General features: G+C 39.6%; 2 protein-coding genes across 2 annotated transcripts; both read right to left on the reverse strand.

Moving 5' to 3' along the window:
- Positions 1 to 3,785: 3,785 nt before the first annotated feature.
- On the reverse strand, positions 3,786 to 4,271 carry LOC138877570 (uncharacterized). Its single transcript, XM_070157191.1, has one exon. It carries the CDS (start codon positions 4,269 to 4,271, stop codon positions 3,786 to 3,788), a length of 486 nt encoding a protein of 161 aa, XP_070013292.1.
- Positions 4,272 to 16,986: 12,715 nt separating this feature from the next.
- On the reverse strand, positions 16,987 to 17,544 carry LOC138877576 (uncharacterized). Its single transcript, XM_070157201.1, has one exon. It carries the CDS (start codon positions 17,542 to 17,544, stop codon positions 16,987 to 16,989), a length of 558 nt encoding a protein of 185 aa, XP_070013302.1.
- Between the last annotated feature and the right edge of the window lie 3,563 nt (positions 17,545 to 21,107).

The raw sequence follows: 21,107 nt of genomic DNA on the forward strand, positions 1-21,107 counted from the left end.
ATCTCTATTCAGGTCATCACCAGTTGAAGATCAGGGACTCGGATATTCTTAATACAACTTCAGGACCCGATATAGCCATTATGAGTTCTCGGTGATGTCTTTTGGGCTGACCAATGCCCCAGTAGCATTCATACATTTGATGAACAGCATGTTCTGGCCTTATCTTGACTCATTTGTCATAGTATTCATTGATGATTTTCTGGTGTATTCGCGTAGTTAGGAGGAGCACACGGAGCATTTGAGAGTTGTGTTGCAGAGATTGATGGAGGAGAAGCTTTATGCAAAATTATCCAAGTGTGAGTTTTGGCTCAGTTCAGTGGCTTTCTTGGGGCATGTGGTATCCAACGAGGATATATAGGTTGCTCCGAAGAATATAGAGGCGGTTTAGAGTTGGCCTAGACCATCCTCAGCCACAGAGATTCGTAGATTTCTTGGTTTGGTAGGGTATTATCGCTGGTTTGTTCAGGGATTCTCATCTATAACATTGCCTTTGACCAAGTTGACTCAAAAGGGTACTTCATTTGTATGGTCGGATGAGTGTGAGGAGAGCTTTCAGAAGCTCAAGACAACCTTGACCACAGCTCCAGTGTTAGTTTTTCCATCAATTTTAGGTTCATATATCGTGTATTGTGATGCTTCGAGAGTTGGTATTGGGTTTGTCTTGATGCAGGAGGGTAGAGTTATTACTTATGCTTCTCGTCAGTTGAAGCCCCATGAGAAGAACTACCCCATTCATGATTTGGAGTTGGCTGCCATAGTTCACGCATTGAAAATTTGTAGGCATTACTTGTATGGTGTGTCTTGTGAGGTGTTTACTGATCATCATAGCCTCTAGCACTCCTTCAAGTAGAAGGATCTTAATTTGAGGCAGCGAAGATGGTTGGAGTTGCTAAAGGATTATGATATTACTACACTGTACCCTCCGGGGAAGGCCAATGTGGTGGCCGATGCTTTGAGCCGAAAGGTGGTGAGTATAGGGAGTTTGACATACATTCCAGTTGGGGAGAGACCTCTTGTAGTTGATGTTCAGGCCTTGGCCAATCGGTTTGTGAGGTTAGATATTTGGAGCCCAGTCGGGTTTTGGCTTGTGTGATTTCTCGGTCTTCATTATATGATCGCATCAGAGAGCGCCAGTATGATGATCCCCATTTGCTTGTCCTTAAGGAAAGAGTTCAACATGATGATGCCAGAGATGTGACTATTGGTGATGATAGGGTGTTGAGGATGCATGGCCGGATATGTGTGCCCAATGTGGATGGGCTTCGGGAGTTGATTCTGGAAGAGGCCCATCGCTTGCGGTATTCTATTCATCCGAGTGCCGCAAAGATGTATCAAGATTTGAGGCAACATTATTGGTAGAGAAGAATGAATAATGACATTGTGGGATTTGTATCTCGGTGTCTCGATTGTCAACAGGTGAAATATGAGCATCAGAGACCAGGTGGCTTGCTTCAGCTGATTGATAATCTAGAGTAGAAGTGGGAGAGGATCACCATGGACTTTGTAGTTAGACTCCCACGGACTTTGAAGAAGTTCGATGCTATTTGGGTGATTATGGATCGGCTGACCAAGTCCGCGCACTTCGTTCCTATGTGTACTACCTATTCTTCAGAGCGGTTGGCAGAGATCTATATCCGGGAGATTGTTCATTTGCATGATGTCCTAGTTTCCATTATTTTAGATAGGAGCACTCAGTTTACTTCATAGTTTTGGAGGTCGGTGCAGCGAGAGTTGGGTACTCAGGTTGAGTTGAGCACAACTTTTCACCCTCAGACAGACGGGTAGTCCGAGCGCACTATTCAAATATTGGAGGACATGTTGTGTGCTTGTGTCATTGATTTTGGAGGGTCATGGGATCAGTTTCTATCGATTGTAACAACTACCAGTCGTGTACCAGATGGATCCATATGAGGCTTTGTATGGGAGGCAGTGTAGATCTCCAGTTGGTTGATTCGAGCCGGGTGGGGCTAGACTGTTGGGGATAGACTTGGTGCATGATTCTTTAGAAAAGGTGAAGGTGATTCAGGAGAGGCTTCATACATCGCAATCGAAGCAAAAGAGTTATGTTTATAGGAAGGTTCGAGATGTGTCCTACATGGTTGGTGAGAAGGTTCTGTTGAAGGTTTCGCCCATGAAGGATGTTATGAGATTTGGGAAGAAAGGTAAATTGAGTTCTCGGTTCATTCGGGCCTTTTGAGGTGCTTCGGAGGATTAGAGAGGTGGCTTATGAGCTTGCTTTGCCACCCAGCTTGTTGAGTGTTTATCCGGTATTTCTTGTTTCTATGCTTTGGAAGTCTATTGGGGATCCGTATCATGTCCTGGATTTCAGCACGGTTTAGTTGGATGGTGATTTGACTTATGATGTGGAGCCAACAACTATTTTGGAGCATCAGGTTCGAAAGTTGAGATCAAAGGATATAGCTTCAGTGAAAGTGCAGTGGAGAGGTCGACCCGTTAAAGAGGCTACCTGGGAAACCAACCGGGAGATACGGAGCAGATATCCTCACCTGTTTGAAGCTTCAGGTATGTTTCTTGACTCATTCGAAGACGAACGTTTGCTTCAGGTATCTCATGAGTTACCGCTCCGTTTCACCCATTTCTGCTTCTTATTGCTTTGTCTATCAGTTCTATATGTGATCGGGTTGATTGGATCGGGTTCGGAAAGGATTTGGTAAGGTTTGAGACACTTAGTCTCTTTTGAGGAAGCTTAAGTTGCAAAAGTCAACCGGATGTTGACTTATGTGTTAGAGGGCTCGGATGTGAAATCTGATGGTTCGGATAGCTTTAGGAGGTGATTTGGGACTTAGGAGCATGATCGGAATGTGTTTTGGAGGTCCGGAGTAGATTTAGGCTTGAATTGGCGAAATTGGATTTTTGGTGTTTTTCGGTTGATAGGTGAGATTTTGATATAGGGGTTGGAATGGAATAACAATAGTGGCAGTAGTTCCAAGCCTCAATTCCTTCTTCGTGAACGCGGTCAACACCTCGCGTTCGCGAAGCACAAAATAACTTTGACCAAAATTTCTCTTACTCGAACACGACCTGAGCCTTGCGAACGCGATGGTTCCTCAGCCTAACCCTTCACGAACGCGCTCCCTCTCTCGCGAACGTGATGAACAAAATACCCTGAAACCTGGCTGCCCAATTTCCTCTACGCGAACGCGCTCCCCTTCTCACGAACGCGATGCATAATCTCCCAGCCCTTTCGCGAATGCGGAGCCTTCCTACCGAACGCGAAGGCTAAAATCTCAGCCTCCTCAACTAACCCTTCGTGAACGCGAGGGCCTACTCGCGAACGCGAAGGCCATTCCTCTGCAACACTGATTAACAATTTTCTGCAATTCTCAACAACATGAAATGGTCCGATTGACCACCCGAAACTCACCCGAGGCCCCCGAGACCTCAACCAAACATGCCAACATATCCCATAACATCATTAAAACTTGTTCCAATCTTTGGAATGCTCAAAACAACATCAAAATACCAAATTCGCATCGGATTCAAGCCTAAGAATTCCAAAATCGTCTAAACTACGCTTTTGATCAAAAACTCAAACAAACCATGTCCGAATGACCTAAAGTTTTGCACACACATCCCAAATGACACCACTGTTGTCCTTCATTTGTTGTGGTGTTAACCATTGGTCTTTGTGGAAAATTATTGGATTTTCTCCTTGCTTTGAAGTCATTTGGATAGCCATGAAGTTTGTAACATGTTTCTCTTGTATGACCTTTATAGTTACAGTAGTCACAAAATAGATTGTTTCTTCTAGGCTTATATGTGTTTCATGTATTCATGTCTGCTTTGTTAGTGAATAATGTTGTACTATCTCCCATGTCTAATGTCTGTGTAGATTTTCCCATATTTTTCTGACTTTCTTCAAAAACAACCATAGAATAGGCCTTGTTGACAGAAGGTATTGGGCTCATCATTAAAATCTGACTTATAGCTTGTGCATATGTCTCATTCAGGCCCATCAGAAATTGTAGCAATCTCTGATATTCGAAATGCTCCGAGTAGCTCTTAGATTCTGGACAATCACATCCAGGACATGGCATCAAGGCATCATATTCTTCCCATAAATCTGTCAATCGTGAGAAATAGGCTAACACAGTAGAAATTCCTTGCGACAAAGTTGTAATTTCCTTGTGCAGAAAAAATATGCGAGATCCATCGACTTTATCATATTTATCCTTCAAATCTATCCACACTTTATGTGCACTTGACTTATACACAATACCACTGAGCAATTCCTTGCTCACAGCATTCATGATCCAAGACAAAACTATTGCATTACATTTTTCCCATAGTTCATGCAATGACTAATCAAACTTATCCTTAGTGCACCTTCCATCAACAAACCCTAATTTGCTCTTTCCTATCAATCCTATTTTCATAGATCTACTCCATACTGCATAATTCTCGCTTCCAGTTAGCTGAATTGAAATCAAGGAACTACCTGGTGTGTCACTTGGCTGCAGAAACAGAGGATGATGATGATCGATGGTTATGGCGGTTGAGTTTGTGCTGGTTCCGGCTGGAATTTCTTCTCCAATTGCCATGTCTATCAACCTCAAGTAGACTGAGTTTTATTTTCCACAACTGGCAGAGTTTTTCAATCGCAAATTGCGAGAGAAAAAACTGTGCCCTAGTTCAATCAATTGAAAAATTCACAATCGATCTACGACAGAAAATTGCCGGAGAAAACCGATGAATAACAGCTGCAGTGAACGTGGATCTATCGTCCCTGCTCTGATACCATAATGAAGATACGAGAGCTTCAGAGAAGACAACAATGGCGGAAGATGGATGAGAAAGTTCTAGAGAGAATTTCTGTTTGAGAGAAGAAAATGAATCATATGTTGAAGCTCTAATTACAATCTACTAAAGCTATGTATATATACACGGTTCAATTATAGCATCTAACCTACTGACCTCTTGCCTCTAAACTAAGCAATCCCATAATTAGTTACAACTAACTAATCCTTCTTAACTAACTTAACTCCACTCACGTGATAGGCACGTGACCACTTCTATCTTCAACATAATAATATATCAACAATGGTATTTCTACGTTATTTACTGAATCACTTGATATGTGCTTGCACTTTGTCTATAAAATTCACAGGTATCAAGATATCACAGGACAAATTTTGTCTCTCAAGTGTGGTTTTGCCCTTCTGTTTATATGTGAGTGCTCTCTAATTTGTTATAATTGTGGATAATCTCTGAAATTTCTTTGCGGAAACTTCTTGAACCTATCTTAAATTCTCATTGCTGCCTAGTGACACATAATTGATGGAAAGTGGTGACTGATACCTCTTAGAGGGATTTCGAATAACCTTAGTTTTATGCAGTTTTAGCTGAATATACATTTCCGACCGTCCAAACATTGTTTAAAGGACATTTTCTGATGACTACCAGTGGCTATGACTCGTGCCATTTACATTTTTTTATTTGAATTATATATATTCATGAGCATACATATCAGTTTATAATGGTTCACTTGTGTTTTGCTTACATTGATACCACGATGATTTTTTGCTTCCTAGGTTAAGAATGCAATTTTATTAGCCAAAGTGGGAGGAATTAGTACACTAGTGCAAGTATAAAAAAAGAACTCCGTAACTGGAAAACAATAGAACATTTGAGTTTTTGAATACTCATTGCAAGTGTAGAGTAGATTTATAGTGATTCACTAGCTTTCAGAGAATATCTGATAAAGTCGTCAATGGCACCTGTTGAGCAAGCGTGCTCAACGCGATCAATCCAGTAGTAAGAATCAAAGAGTTCTCTCACTTTTGCTTTAGTAACAGGAGAACCCCTTGAAAATATTAAAAACATAGTCCTATCATCAACTGGGAGATAAGCTTTTAGGGACCAAGCCTCAATAATATCTTATTGCATATGTGCAAAGGTCAATGTATTCTCTCTTCTTCAAATGATTATATTATAATTAGTTCACGGTGTGGCTTCATTATATCTTTTCACAACTATAAAATTAGAAAAACCTGAATTTGATGACATATGGTTTTAAAGTTTATTCTTCAAGTGAGAATCTCGACTTCAAAATCTCATACAATTAGGCACTTTGTTTAGTTGAGTCAAAATTTTAAACTGATGACTGTTGATAAGATAATATGTATGTCTTGCAGGCTTGAGCAATGCTTCTTCAATAGGTTATTTTATATGCAGTTCTTTTCATGAAAATTAATTTGCCTATGTGCACATTATTTTATTCTGCATTCTGCACTAATTTTTCGGCTTCTGCTCTGTAATGTTTGCATTCTACACCATAGGTTGTGAGTTCGAGTCTCCCCAAGAATAAGGTGGAAGTTCTTGGAGGGAAGGATGCCGAGGGTCTATTTGGAAACAGCCTCTGTACCTAGGGTAGGGGTAAGGTTTGCGTACACACTACCCTCTCCAGACCCCACTATGTGAGATTATACTATGTTGTTGTTGTTGTTGTTGTTGTTGAGGGTACTACTTCCTTTTTTAGCTAGACAAATTAAATGAATCAAAGTAAGGAATTATCTTTTTAATGTTTTGACATTTTTGGTAATCTTATAGTAGTGCAAATATTACACTAGCAAATGTGGGGCATGCGCCCGTGCGGGCACCAACCATCTAGTAAATATAGATATACATAGATATATAAATAAGAAAATAGTTGAAAATAAACAAAATTTTATTATACATGCTTTCCAACTGTGATAATATCTTTAAATGAAATTTATAAACTCTTTAAATTTGTTTTACTTGTCATCAAATAAACTCTTTATAACAACATTTCTATATAACAACACATCATTATAAAAGCCAAATTTTTCAGGAATCAATTTTTATGTTATGTTATAATATATATTTTTTATAACAACACTTCGCTATAACATCCAAAAATATTCGGAACAAACAAGATTGTTATACAGAGGTTTGACTGTAATTGAATCAATAGTAATTTCAGATAGCAACAGTAGGAATGAGAATTCACATGAGGTACAATCGTGGGGGTAAGGGAGTATTTATAGTGTCAATCTACTGTAAGGCTTCTTTGCACTTGAGGTCTAAATCAAAATCATTCACATATTAGATATTAAGTGCGTTTATTTTTTTATTTTACAGCTATTTAATGGGTCTTAATAGGCTTGATATTAAAATTTATAACAAAGATTTAATATCACTAAGATGCTATCATTCACATTTATTACTAACCGATGTTGCTGCCGCAACTACCTGCCATTATCACCTACCACTGTCACACCTCCTTTTTGCGCGCCTTCCCCGAAGGGTAAATGCGCGAGGGAGTTTTTCCAATTTAAGTGACAATATTCGAAATGAGATTATTTATTTATTTCAGAGTCACCACTTGGGAAAGGTTTGGCTTTTGGTGTCCCAAGTCACCGGTTTATCTTGAATCCCAATTCGAGGAAAATATTCGACTTTCTAAATGAAGTCTGCGAACCAGAAATTCTAAGTAAGGAATTTTGTTGACCCGAGGGAAGGTGTTAGGCACCCTCGAATCCCGTGGTTCTAGCACGGTCGCTTAAATTGTTATAATGGCTAAATATCTGATTTAAATACATGTTATGACTTACGTGCTTTTATTAAGTTTAAACCGCTTTTATTATTATCATTTATTTTTATAGAATTGCAACGTCGTGAAAATGCATCTCGGACCACGTCACAATCGATGCGCCCGTGGTTGCTAATACATTCCGACTCCGTTGAGATTTGGATTTGGGTCACATAAATGCGCACCCGAATTTAAGAAGGTAATTTAATTAAATCGCGCCTAAAGAGTCTAACGCGTTATTATCTTTGGGGAAGGCAGTGAAATTCACTAAACAGTCCATCCCAAAAAATCTAAGTATTTATTATGACCAATTATTGAGGGCCCCGCAATTTACATTTTTATTTGGCGAGGCTCGTCTCATTTTTATTTTTAAAAGGATAAACCTACAGTGACTACATTTTTTTTATTATGTTCGTCTCTAAAAATGAAGGAAGAAAATATACGCTAATTAAATTACATGCTTGGCAAGCTCTGGCCTCTTATTAATTATTAGATTACAAAAGATGCTAACGGGAGATTGCACTCGAATTTGTAAAGCGGGGAATTATTTCGTGCCTTATTATATAATTGAACATTACCAAAAGAAAACAAAATTATAAATAAAATATGGAATTGACAAACGCTATTGTCGAAACAAACAAATTATTCTTTAACTAATTTAAACTTCACATTATTAGACGAATTGAACCATTGGAACTAATTATTATTATTTTTTTAAAAAAAAGAAACTATTTGAAAATGAACCAACCTTGACTACCAACACATTCGAGGGTTGTTAAACTTAATCGACACTTTGAAAATCTATTACCTTTAAAGGAACTCTAACAAACCTTGTTCGAAATCGACTCATGCCTATTAAACTGAATTACGTGAGTTATTAATGGATTCCCTTAAGCACGAATTGAATTACGACTCACGGTCTAGGAATAAGGTATCTAATGTTGTATGAACCTGAATCGTATTAAACTATACTAAGCAGCTGTATTAATGCCAATTCCAAATTACGCCAGCCCAAGACAATTCAAAACTAAATACAGATGAAATCGAAATTAGTCCACTACTCGACTGTTTAACTATTAATTGTAAGATAACGGATCTAAAACTAGTTAATTCTGTTGTTACAACTTTCAGTTAAACTAGTGACGTTATTAAAGTTATTGACTAAACATAATTTAGCAAACTAGATAGTTCATTAACAAGCCAAAACCAAATCAAATTATACAGTTTACCTTCCCAAACGGTATCGAACCAAAGTAAACTTAGATTAATTACAACATCAACTAGTATCTATTTTTGAAAGAAAAAAAACACAAATGCGGGGTAAACTACATAAGCACAAATGTGAAAGCCAAAGCATGACTACTTCCATTTTTCAATCTTTCAACTCAAAGTTACATCACAGCTTGATTCGAATGTGTACCTGATTACAACAAATGGAACAAATGAAGTGAGCTGAAAAATGCAACAGCAGGAGTAGAAGCAGCAACGAAACAACAGCAGCAGTAATAGGACTCCAAGACCAAAGCAGCTTATACCAAACTTTTGAATAACCAAAACTCAAACTATTCTTTCCAGATACAAGGATTTGTGATTTTTTTTTTCCGGAAAATTTATAACTAAACCAGAAAGAAACCAATTTGGAGCAATTTTCAAACGGGCCAAAAGTTCAGTTGGTGTTTTCAGTTTATCTCTCTCTTTTGAAGTTTTTGTTCTCCAACTCCCTTTTCTTTTCAGTCCACACTCTGCTCCCCTTCAGTCTACTCTCTCCCCTCCTTTTCTCTGTTTTCTGGTTCTCTTTTTATATCTGTTAGAAGAGAAGAACTCCCTCCAAAATAGGCTGCCCATGGCTTAAAATAAACCCTCATGGCTGTCATTTCCACTTAGGATCCTCTAGGCATGAAGTTTTTTTCCTATTTTAATTTTCTGAAGTTCAAAAGTGTAGTGAATATCCAACTGTACAACAGGTTCCACTACCATTCTCATGTGCATTTTCAGCTTTTTATCATCAAGCCCATGCTGTTACTGATTTCCAACTACTAAAGGTACTTAACATATTATCACCCCCACTATTGATCAATTAATTTCATTAGTTTAATTAATATTTTAGTACCCTACTGTCAGCCCACTAACACTTAAACATTTCAAAACTTCTAAACTCTAGAATACCCCTGAAACTCCTGTGATTTATAGTATTACCCTTAAGCTTAGAAGTCTGAGGTTATAACCTATATAGACTTACTCCTAAGACTGGTTTCAGGTTAACTTACAGTTCTACAGCTATATCCAATTCATTCATTCATTGATTCAATACTCAGTCAAACAGGGTAGTTAATCCAATGGCATGAGTTGGTCATATTGAGAACCAATCCTGACCAAATCAAAGCCAAAGGATCAAGCAAGCAATTGAGAATGCAAACAAAGATCAAAACGAATACTGAAACCAGCATATTGATAGGAGTTTTTCTTGACATAGAGAAGAGGAATCATGCTATAAATTCTACTGGAATGAGCAGACTCATATTTTCTAGTTTTTCAAGTGAGTTTAGTTGACGACACTTACTTAATTGACCATATGAGCTACAACAGATAGCTAACAAATAATAAAATATATCAAGCAGGTCGTCAGATGGCTTTTAGTGATTTTAGATGCAACAGGGGATTTTAACACGAACTTAACTATCCTATGATTCTAAACAGGTTGGACACATAATTCACTGGTAAGTACAAGTAACAAACAATCAGAAGAAAAATGACTACATAAAAGGTCTTATGAAGATGGACAGAATTGAAAGAAGATGACAGAAAAATCAAGCAAATTAACTAATCATGCAAGCAATTACAAGTAGAACACAAACAAGAACAGAAGGAAAAGAAACTTATCTCGGAAGATTAAGAACAAAATGAACCAGGCTCGAACTGGACTCGGCCTCTTTTGAGGTCGAACGGACTTTAATCGAAGTGTTCTCAACTGAGAACACCTCGATTAAGGTCTATTAGACCTCAACCCTTCGTTTAATTGAACAAACCCCCAGGTTTTGGATTTCTAGGGTTCTTGGGGCTCAAATTAGGGGTTCGAGCTTTTCTGGTTAGATTCGAACCAAACCAGGCTTGGTTTGGTCACGAGGGGGTCAGAGGAGTAACTGGTGTGCATTAGTGGTGGATTGGCATAGGCTGATGTTTGGCTCGAATCATCAAATGAAGATTCGAGACGATGGGGGAAGATTTGAAACCAACGGTTTGCAGATCCGTGTCCAGGGGGTCGAGGTGCACTAGGGGTGTTAATCTGGTGGTCACCGGCATCGTTGCCGCCGGGTTTATGGTGAGGGGGTGGAGAGGCGGCGCTAGGGTTCTGAGGGGTGTTTGGGTTCAGTCTCTGAAAGAGACGAGGATGAGGGAGGGGTGTCTGGCTTAGGGGGTGTGGGGGTAAGAGTGGAGGGTTTATATACGGGACGGGGAGTTGAATTTCGGCCGTTGGATCATTGATGATCAACGACCTTGATCTTTTCACTCAAAGGGACGACGTCGTTTGGCTTAGTGTTGGGAATGGGTCAATCCGGGTACCAGTGGGTCGGGTATCTTGGGAAAGCCTGGAGCCGTTGGATTTGATGGGATGAACGACTCCGATTGGTCATGCCTAAACGGCGTCGTTTGGATTAATGAGAGAGCTGAACTGGACCGTTGGATCTGTTTGACCAACGGTCCAGATGGAAGGTGCCAAAACGACGTCGTTTCTTGTGTCTGGGGGACGGATTGGATCAATGTGTTTGGGCCTAATTTTCTTTAGGTTTAAAAATGAGCCCATGTCCGAATCTTTTCCTCAATTTTTGCACTCTTTTCTTTTCCTTCTTTAATTTCTAATTAAAAACACAATTCCTAATTAAATTGTAAAATCAAAAAAATAAACTACACAAATATTAATTAACACTTACAACAAATAACTCACAAATCAAAATATTTGATTAAAATAAAATCACACGATGACGAACAAATAAAAGAAGAATAAATATTTTTTGCGATTTTCCTTTTTAGAACCAAACTATGATTTTATTTATTCCTAAATGCACAATTAAATCCTAAATATGCATGCAACATGTATTTCTTATATTTTAAGATTAACTACAACAAAGTAAACATTTACGGACAAAAATAATTACCAAAAATGTCATGCCAATTCTCAAAATTATACTCGAAGGTAACTTGTTTTATTTTCGATTTCTTTTGGAGTAATTTCCGTGAAGCAAAAATCACGTGCTCACAGCTGCCCCTCTTTGTCCGAAAGCACGAAGAGTTTTCGTGCAAATATAAAGTGAGCGGATACGAGCGATTTTTGCCCGTTGGAATACTCCGTGTGAAGCATTTTTTTTTTGAAAGATTTGACCGAACCTTTGCTTCAAAGGTTTCCTACATATCCTGGGCTAAACAGGAATCTGGCCAATGTAGTTCGGGAAGTTTTGGTAGCTGGGACTACCATGGGACTAATGCTTGTTGTTACTGCTGTTGTTGCTGCCGCTTCTGCTTTACCGACCTCCTTATTACAACCAAGGAAAATTGAAACTAAACTAGCTATCTATGCCTGTCAACCACTAGTTACAAGATTCCTATCTACAATTCTTTTGCCACTTGATCTTGAGTCTTAGCTGATTCTACTTGTAGGCTTCGATCTGAATCTTGATGCTTGCAAGTTGTAGGTGCTTGTTTATTTCTGCAGCATTGAGTGAAGTGGGATTGGCGGAGCTCGGGACTTCAATCAAATTTTGAGCGATCCGCACTTTGTTTTCTCCAGTATTTGGGAACATCTTTTTTTTTCTTCCTTTCTTTATTCTGGATTGAGACTCACTCCGTAGGTCATCTCGATCCATGCGCCTCGAGGTCAGACCTGCTGAGACAACCAAACAAACGAACGAAATTTTCTGCCCCAGTTTCACTAGGAAAATTTCGTGAGTTAATTGCCATAAAATCTACAGAATTGATGAGGGAATTGGAAACCTCAAGTCTAAAAGGCGCAACTCAGGGATTGGAGCCCTAATGTTTGCAAAAGGCAAAAACGCTCAATTCAGGGATTGGAGCCCTAATATTGGCTAAAAGGGAAAAACCGCTCGACTCAGGGATTGGAGCCCTAATGTCGGCTAAAGAAAACTACTCAACTCAGGGATTGGAGCCCTAATGTCGGCTAAAAGAAAATCGCTCAACTCAGGGATTGGAGCCCTAATGTCGCCTAAAAGAAAATCGCTCAACTCAGGGATTGGAGCCCTAATGTCGGCTAAAAGAAAAACGCTCAACTCAGGGATTGGAGCCCTAATGTCGGCTAAAGAAAACTGCTCAACTCAGGGATTGGAGCCCTAATGTCGGCTAAAAGAAAAATCGCTCAACTCAGGGATTGGAGCCCTAATGTCGGCTAAAAGAAAATCGCTCAACTCAGGGATTGGAGCCCTAATGTCGGCTAAAAGAAAAACTGTTCAACTCAGGGATTGGAGCCCTAATGTCGGCTAAAAGGAAATCACTCAACTCAGGGATTGGGACCCTAATGTCGGCTAAAGAAAATCGCTCAACTCAGGGATTGGAGCCCTAATGTCGGCTAAAAGAAAATCGCTCAACTCAGGTATTGGAGCCCTAATGTCGGCTAAAAGAAAATCGCTCAACTCAGGGATTGGAGCCCTAATGTCGGCTATAAGGAAATCGCTCAACTCTGGGATTGGAGCCCTAATGTCGGCTAAAAGGAAATCGCTCAACTCAGGGATTGGAGCCCTAATGTCGGCTAAAGAAAATCGCTCAACTCAGGAATTGGAGCCTTAATGTCGGCTAAAAGGAAAATCGCTCAACTCAGGGATTGGAGCCCTAATGTCGGCTAAAAGAAAAATTGCTCAACTCAGGGATTGGAGCCCTAATATCGGCTAAAAAGGAAATTGCTCAACTCAGGGATTGGAGCCCTAATGTAGGCTAAAAGAAAATCACTCAACTCAGGGATTGGAGCCCTAATGTCGGCTAAGAGGAAATTGCTCAACTCAGGGATTGGAGCCCTAATGTCGGCTAAAAGAAAATTGCTCAACTCAGGGATTGGAGCCCTAATGTCGGCTAAAGGAAAATCGCTCAACTCAGGGATTGGAGCCCTAATGTCGGCTAAAGGAAAATCGCTCAACTCAGGGATTGGAGCCCTAATGTTGGCTAAAAGAAAATTGCTCAACTCAGGGATTGGAGACCTAATGTCGGCTAAAGGAAAATCGCTCAACTCAGGGATTGGAGCCCTAATGTCGGCTAAAGGAAAAATCGTTCAACTCAGGGATTGGAGCCCTAATGTCGGCTAAAAGAAAATTGCTCAACTCAGGGATTGGAGCCCTAATGTTGGCAAAGGCGACTAGGGAATGGAGGCCCTATGTCTAAAATTTCAACTTAGGGATTGGAGCCCTAATGTTGATAAAGGCGACTAGGGAATGGAGGCCCTATATCTAAAATCTCAACTTAGGGATTGGAGCCCTAATATTGATAAAGGCGACTAGGGAATGGAGGCCCTATGTCTAAAATTTCAACTTAGGGATTGGAGCCCTAATATTGATAAAGGCGACTAGGGAGTGGAGGCCCTATGTCTAAAATCTCAACTTAGGGATTGGAGCCCTAATATTGATAAAGACGACTAGGGAATGGAGGCCCTATGTCTAAAATCTCAACTTAGGGATTGGAGCCCTAATATTAATAAAGATTGGTTGATACTGGGGATTTTAAACTAACCCTTTTTTTTGAATTTTTTTCTTATTTCTTTTCGTTTTTTTTATCACATTTGGTGTTTTTTTGTGTTTTTTTTAATTATTTTGTTCAGTAAAAAATGCAGGAAAGAATTCGGAGGAAACTTCCCTCTTGGGTTGATTCCTTGCTGCAAAGCTGTTTCTTGCACCTGTGCATTTCTTTTCCTTTTTGGTCGCACCTGCTTCTTGCACGGTTGCTTTGAATTGTACATGTTTCAATTCTCCAAACAAACAACAATTGTCAGTTTGAAAACGGTGGTTGGTTCGGTGGCCTTGATCGTTCCAAATGCTTGGTCTTGGCCTCATTTCTGTTGAGAAACTCCGCCATTGATTGGATTCACAGGCGACCCCCTTTTAAACTGATCAGACTTGGATTTCCGGATTTCATGATGATTCGCCCGTGTAAGGCTTTAGTTCTTCCATCTCATTTTGCTTGGGGATTTTCACTGGGGCAGACTCGCTGGGGATATATATATATATATTTTTTGTCTTTACTTTGAAGGCAATCAACATCATGATCAGTCGGGATTGGACTGACGCACCACTGAGGCAGGGTATTTTCTTCACTTCTTGCTAAACAGAACTTTGTGAAACCGGTCCTGCCACCTTTTCTTTCCAACACATTTTGGAATTTAGGGTTAAAACGAAAGGGATTCAAGGAAAGGTAAACAAAGAGCGGAGAAACGAATTTGAAAGAGAAGCGTCCCTTTCGGGGAAAAGAAAAACTAATCTGAGGCACATGCTGACTTTAAATTGACATGACATGCTTTTTGGACTGGATGCCCGACCCTCATGAACTTGCATTTCCTCATGAACCAAAGAACGGATCTATGTTTCTAAACCAGGGAACCTTGCCATAACTTTCTGAGGTGAAATCATCTTTTCGGCCGACAGCGCCCTTTGCGGGTTGTCGCTAATCGACCTCTCTCATTTCTCTTCTCACCGTCGCCCGATAGTACTTTTTGCGGTTTTCACTAAACAGACTCTCTCATTCTTGGTTTCTCTACTCTCGTCGCCTCATGGTGCCCGAAGGTTTTCACCGACAAGACTCTCTCATTTTATTTCTCTCAATTTTAGAATGCATCGGCTTCCAACCATGATATTTCTTGGTTTCCCCCACCTTTGGCAATTGATCCAAAGGACTTGTACTTGGTTTTTGGTAAAAATAATTGTGGATGAAATTACAACTTCAGAATCATTTGGTGTGCCCGTGGTCGAAACATTATAACATCTGCCCCAGTTTCAACTTCAGGGGAAATTGGATTTTTATTTTGGTGCGACTGAACCCCAGAGAGAGGTTGCCTACATATCCTTTCGGAATCAAGTCAGACGTAGTTCAGGCAAATCATTTGTTTGTTTGTTTTTTTTTCAACGGTGCTTTTAGATTCCAAAGAGGGTAGCCAAGGAAATGTAACCGACTCAAAGGGTTTGTAGAGAGAGTTGATAGTATTTGGATAGCGGGAATAAAAGCCTTCATCATCTCAAATGTACCAACACATCACCGAAATAAACTCAGACATAGTACCTCTTGACTGCATCTGCGTTCACGGCTGTTTCAGGATCATTTCCTTCAATATCACCCAGATACAACGCTCCTCTTGGCAATATCTTCCTGATGATGTATGGGCCTTTCCAATTAGGAGCAAATTTTCCTTTCGCTTCCTGGTGATGCGGCAGAATGCGCCTTAATACCAGTTGACCTAATTCAAAATTCCGGGGTCGCACTTTCTTGTTGTAAGCACGGGCCATCCTTTGTTGGTACAACTGTCCGTGACAAACCGCAACCATTCGTTTTTTGTCAATCAAAGTCAACTGCTCCAATCGAGTCTTAACTCACTCGCTATCTTCAATTTCTGCTTCAACAATGGTTCGAAGCGAAGGAATTTCTACCTCTGCCGGTATCACAGCCTCGGTCCCATAAACCAACAAGTATGGGATTGCCCCTACTGATGTGCGTACTGTAGTACGATATCCTAGCAAGGCAAAAGGTAACTGTTCATGCCATTGTCTGGAACTCTGGATCGTCTTCCTCAAAATTTTCTTGATGTTTTTGTTTGCTGCTTCAACAATGCCATTGACCTTGGGCCGATAAGGAGTGGAGTTCCTATGCGTTATTTTGAACTGTTCGCATACATCCTCCATCAAGTGACTATTCAAGTTTGCCGCATTATCTGTGATGATAGTTGCAGGAATACCGAAACGACAAATAAAATTTGAATGTACAAAATCCACCACGGCTTTCTTAGTGACTGATTTGAGAGTGACAGCTTCAACCCATTTTGTGAAGTAGTCAATAGCGACCAATATGAATCTGTGCCCATTTGAGGCTTTCGGCTCAATCGGACCAATGACGTCTATACCCCAGACGACAAAAGGCCACGGTGCCGACATAGGATGTAGCTCTGTTGGAGGTGCAAGAATCAGATCTCCATGTACCTGGCACTGATGACATTTCCGGACGAAACTGAAGCAGTCTTTCTCCATGGTTATCCAATAATACCCAGCTCGAAGGATTTTCTTTGCCAGGACATACCCGTTCATATGAGGTCCACACACTCCTGTGTGTACTTCATGCATGACTTTTCCTACTTCTTCGGTGTCAACACATCTTAACAAGTTGAGATCCGGGGTTCTTTTATACAATACCTCGCCGCTCAAAAAGAATCCACCCGCATGTCACCTAATAGTTCTCTTTTGATCTCCAGTAGCATGTTCAGGGTATTCTTGTGTCTTCAAGAACCTTTTAACATCATGGTACCATGCCTGGGTACTTGATCCTGCCTCGATTACATTACAATAACCGTGTCTTTCCCTGATTTGGATTTCCAAGGGATCGATGTGGGCATTGCCCGGGTAAGGTAACATTGAAGTTAAGGTGGCAAGTGCATCGGCTAGTTCATTGTGACACCGCGGGATATACCTGAACTCTATTGATTTGAATCGTTTTTCGAGATCCTCCACGTGCTTCCAGTAAGGAATAAGCTTGACATCTCGAGTTTCCCATTCACCCTGGGCTTGCCGGATAATCAGATCAGAATCCCCCGTAATCAACAAATCTTCAACATCTTGATCGATCGCCATGCTCATGCCCATGATGCAGGCTTCATATTCAGCTGTATTGTTCGTGCAAAAAAAATGAAGCCTAGCTGTAGCCGGATAGTGTTGACCAGTGGGTGAGACAAAGATTGCCCCAATTCCTACGCCTTTTGCATTTACGGCTCCATCAAAGAACATCTTCCAAGCATGAGCGTTTTCCGAGACTACTTCTATGGTGTTTATTTCTTCATCTGGAAAATAAGTACTCAATGGTTTGTATTCCTCATTGTCACACCTCCTTTTTTCGCCCCCGCGAGGGTGCAAGGTGTATTTCCAATTAAAGGACAATCGAAACGGGATTATTTATTTATTTCAGAGTCGCCACTTGGGAGATTTAGGGTGTCCCAAGTCACCAATTTAATCCTGAATCGAGGAAAATATTCGACTTTCCAAATGAAGTCTGCGAACCAGAAATTCTAAGTAAGGAATTCTGTTGACCCGAGGGAAGGTGTTAGGCACCCCCGAATCCCGTGGTTCTAGCACGGTCGCTTAAACTGTTGTAATGGCTAAAATATCTGATTTTAATACATGTTCAAAAACTATAGTGCAATTTTAACTTTTAACCGCTTTTATTGTTATTATTATTTTTATAGAGAATTGCAACATCGTGAAAATATATCTCGAACCACGTCACATCAATGTACCCGTGGTTATCGGCATATTTCGACTCTGTTGAGATTTGGATTTGGGTTACATAAATGCACACCCATATTTAAGAAAATAATTTGTTAAAGACGCGCCTAGAGCGACTAGCGTATTGTTGTTTTGGGAAAGGCAGTAAAATTTCACTAGACGGCCAAACCCGATGTTCTAAATAATTAATACATACATTTGTGAGGGCCCCGCAATTGGTGCATTTTATTGGGAGAGGCTCATCTTATTTATTTTTAAAAGACAATCCTAAAATGCCTACATTATTTTCTATTAAATCTGTCTCTACAAAATAAAATAAAAAAATGTCTTAATTTATTTACATGCTGAAATTAACCAATAATATTTAATCTAAACAATATTTCTACCAAGTTCCTACTAGATGGCCTATTCGTTTGATTTTTGACTCGACGAAGTTACTACACCATTTATTTATTTAGGCAATATATGCAAATAGTTCAACTGTTAAGCTATCGTCGAATGTTCCACTATATGTATTAAATAGCTACATGATTCTGATTTTTTGCAAGCTAAATAATTTGTACATACAAATAAAAAATCAGAATATAATTAAAGCTAATTCAGAATTTCAACTCTTCATTTTTCGTATTCATACTTCATATTCGGATTACAATAACCAGCTTTTCAGTTGTGTACCTGATATTGGAAGCAAAAGAAAATGAAGATGAGAATCAGCAGCAGTAATAACAGTACAACACAGCAACAGCCCAGCAACAGTAACAACCCAGTAACATACCGGTGGAGTAGTAACCCCAAAACAAATGCTTCCAACTTTTATGAAACAACAACAATTAATGCTAATTTCAAACAATGAAAGAAAGCAGAAGATTTTTAGTTTTTTTTTTATTTGAAGATTTGAATATTTTTCGTAATTTTCTCTCTCTTAAATTTTCAGCCCTTTTCTCTCTCTTATTTTCAGATTTGTTTCTCTCTCTCGTTTTTTCTCTTCTGTCTATCTGTCTGTGTATTTTCTACTTATGTGTGTTTGTCTTGTGTTCAAGACTTCCTATATATAATCTCATCCCATAAATCTTTTAATCAATTAAAATCAACCCATTTTCTCTACCAAACCCATTATCTTCCCACTCATCCCCATTACATTAAATAAATATATCACACCACCCCATTATATTTTGTCCCTCATGCCTAACATAAACAAATACAAGATTCCTCCCCACTAAATTTTGTCTTGTCCCCCCTTTATATTAAACAACTATATCACAACTCACCCCATTACATTTTGTCCCCCATGCTTCACATAAAAAATTACAAAATGTACAATTCCTAAACTACCCCTCCGACCTTATTACAAATTACTATTTTACCCCCGAACGTACAACAAATTACCAAGCTACCCCATCAGCTATAACAAACAATTAATCAAACTTAACCAAAATATAGACAATATGATCAATTTCTAACAATGTTCAAACAACAAATCACATGAACATGATTTCTTCAACATTTCAACAACCAATCTCATGAACACAAATTGAACAACAAAGAACAACTAAAATTTGATTGAACAATATTTTTAGCAACAAACAAACCTATTTTCAGATTCAACAACAACAATAACAAACAAGTATATTCAGATTTCTAAATTCAATAATATTGAACTTAAAATCAACTCTAACAACATTACAACAAACAATTCCTATATTAAACCTTAAACAAGATTATGAGACAAATTCAAGAAATAATCATAAATGGTAAACAAGAAATCAAGCTACACAAATTTCGGATTCAAGAACAAACAAACAAAGTATGAACATGAATGAATCTATTTTTTTTAAAACAACAAACATGACGGATTAAATGACTCAAACAACATTAATAATTTCTGGAAAATACATAACAACATGAAACAAATTGAAGAAATAATCAATTAAATTTCAATTTGAATCTAACAAACATCAAAGTAACAAATTCTTACCTAAACAATAAAACAAACATGAAAAACCACTTAATTAATTTACCATTTGACATCTGAAAATTAATTCAACAAAACATATGACCAAACTAAAAAATTAATTCAACGACGAATAAACAAAACAAGAATTGAATCATTTATCGATTTTGGATCCGAAAAACATCAAACAAAAATATGGACAAAATTGGAACTTAAACCAACTAACCGGGTTCAAAACAACGACGAAGAAACGAAGAAGACGAAGGAACAACAACGTTGGTGAGGCAGTGGCTGGCAATTTTCTCGACGCCGAGGCAGTAGGAGGCAGAAGCGTGAAACGTGAGCAGCAGCAAAACGGAGCAGCAGCAGCGGCGACACAGCGACGACGAACATGAAGAAGAAGTAGCTGGGTTTGTTTGGACGATGAAACGGTAGCTGCAATGGCTGGACGCGAGGAGGAAGGCAGCAACGACGACACAGCGACGACGAACATGAAGAAGAAGTAGCTGGGTTCGTTTGGATCATGAAACAGTAGCTGCAATGGCTGGACGCGAGGAGGAAGGCAGCAGCGATGTGAGCTCGTTTTTGGGCTGGTTTCGAGCAACTTTCATTGCTGCGTTTTGGAGAAAGGAGCATCTTGGTCGTTTGGACTTGAGGTTGAGAAGATGGAAGCAGAAGGACCTCCATGGATGACGAAGGAACAACAGTAGCAGCTGCAACGACTGGAAGAAAACGCAGCAACAATGGCGGACGTGAAGCTACTCCAATGGTCGTTTGGTTTCGACAACGGGAAACAAGGGGGGGAAAGCAGCCATGGCTGCTCGTGTTGGGGTCGATGGGACGATGGAGAATGTCGTGTGTGTGTGTGTTGAGGTGGTGGAGGCGTGAGGAAGGGCAGCCATGGGAGGTGGGGCTTGGAGGTTGGAGAAGATGAAGATAGGAGGGGAGGCGGATGGCTTAAGTCTAGGGTTTTTGGTTTTTTCTTTTGTTTTGTTTTGTTTTTGTTTTGTAAAAATGAAAAAATGAAAATGAAGAGGGGGAGTTGGGTTATGGACTGGGTCGACCCAGTTCGAAATGGACTGGGTCGTTTGGGAAGATTGGGCCATTTTTTGGGCCT

Source organism: Nicotiana sylvestris, chromosome 1 (genome assembly GCF_000393655.2).
Source record: "Nicotiana sylvestris chromosome 1, ASM39365v2, whole genome shotgun sequence".
Lineage (NCBI taxonomy): Eukaryota > Viridiplantae > Streptophyta > Magnoliopsida > Solanales > Solanaceae > Nicotiana > Nicotiana sylvestris.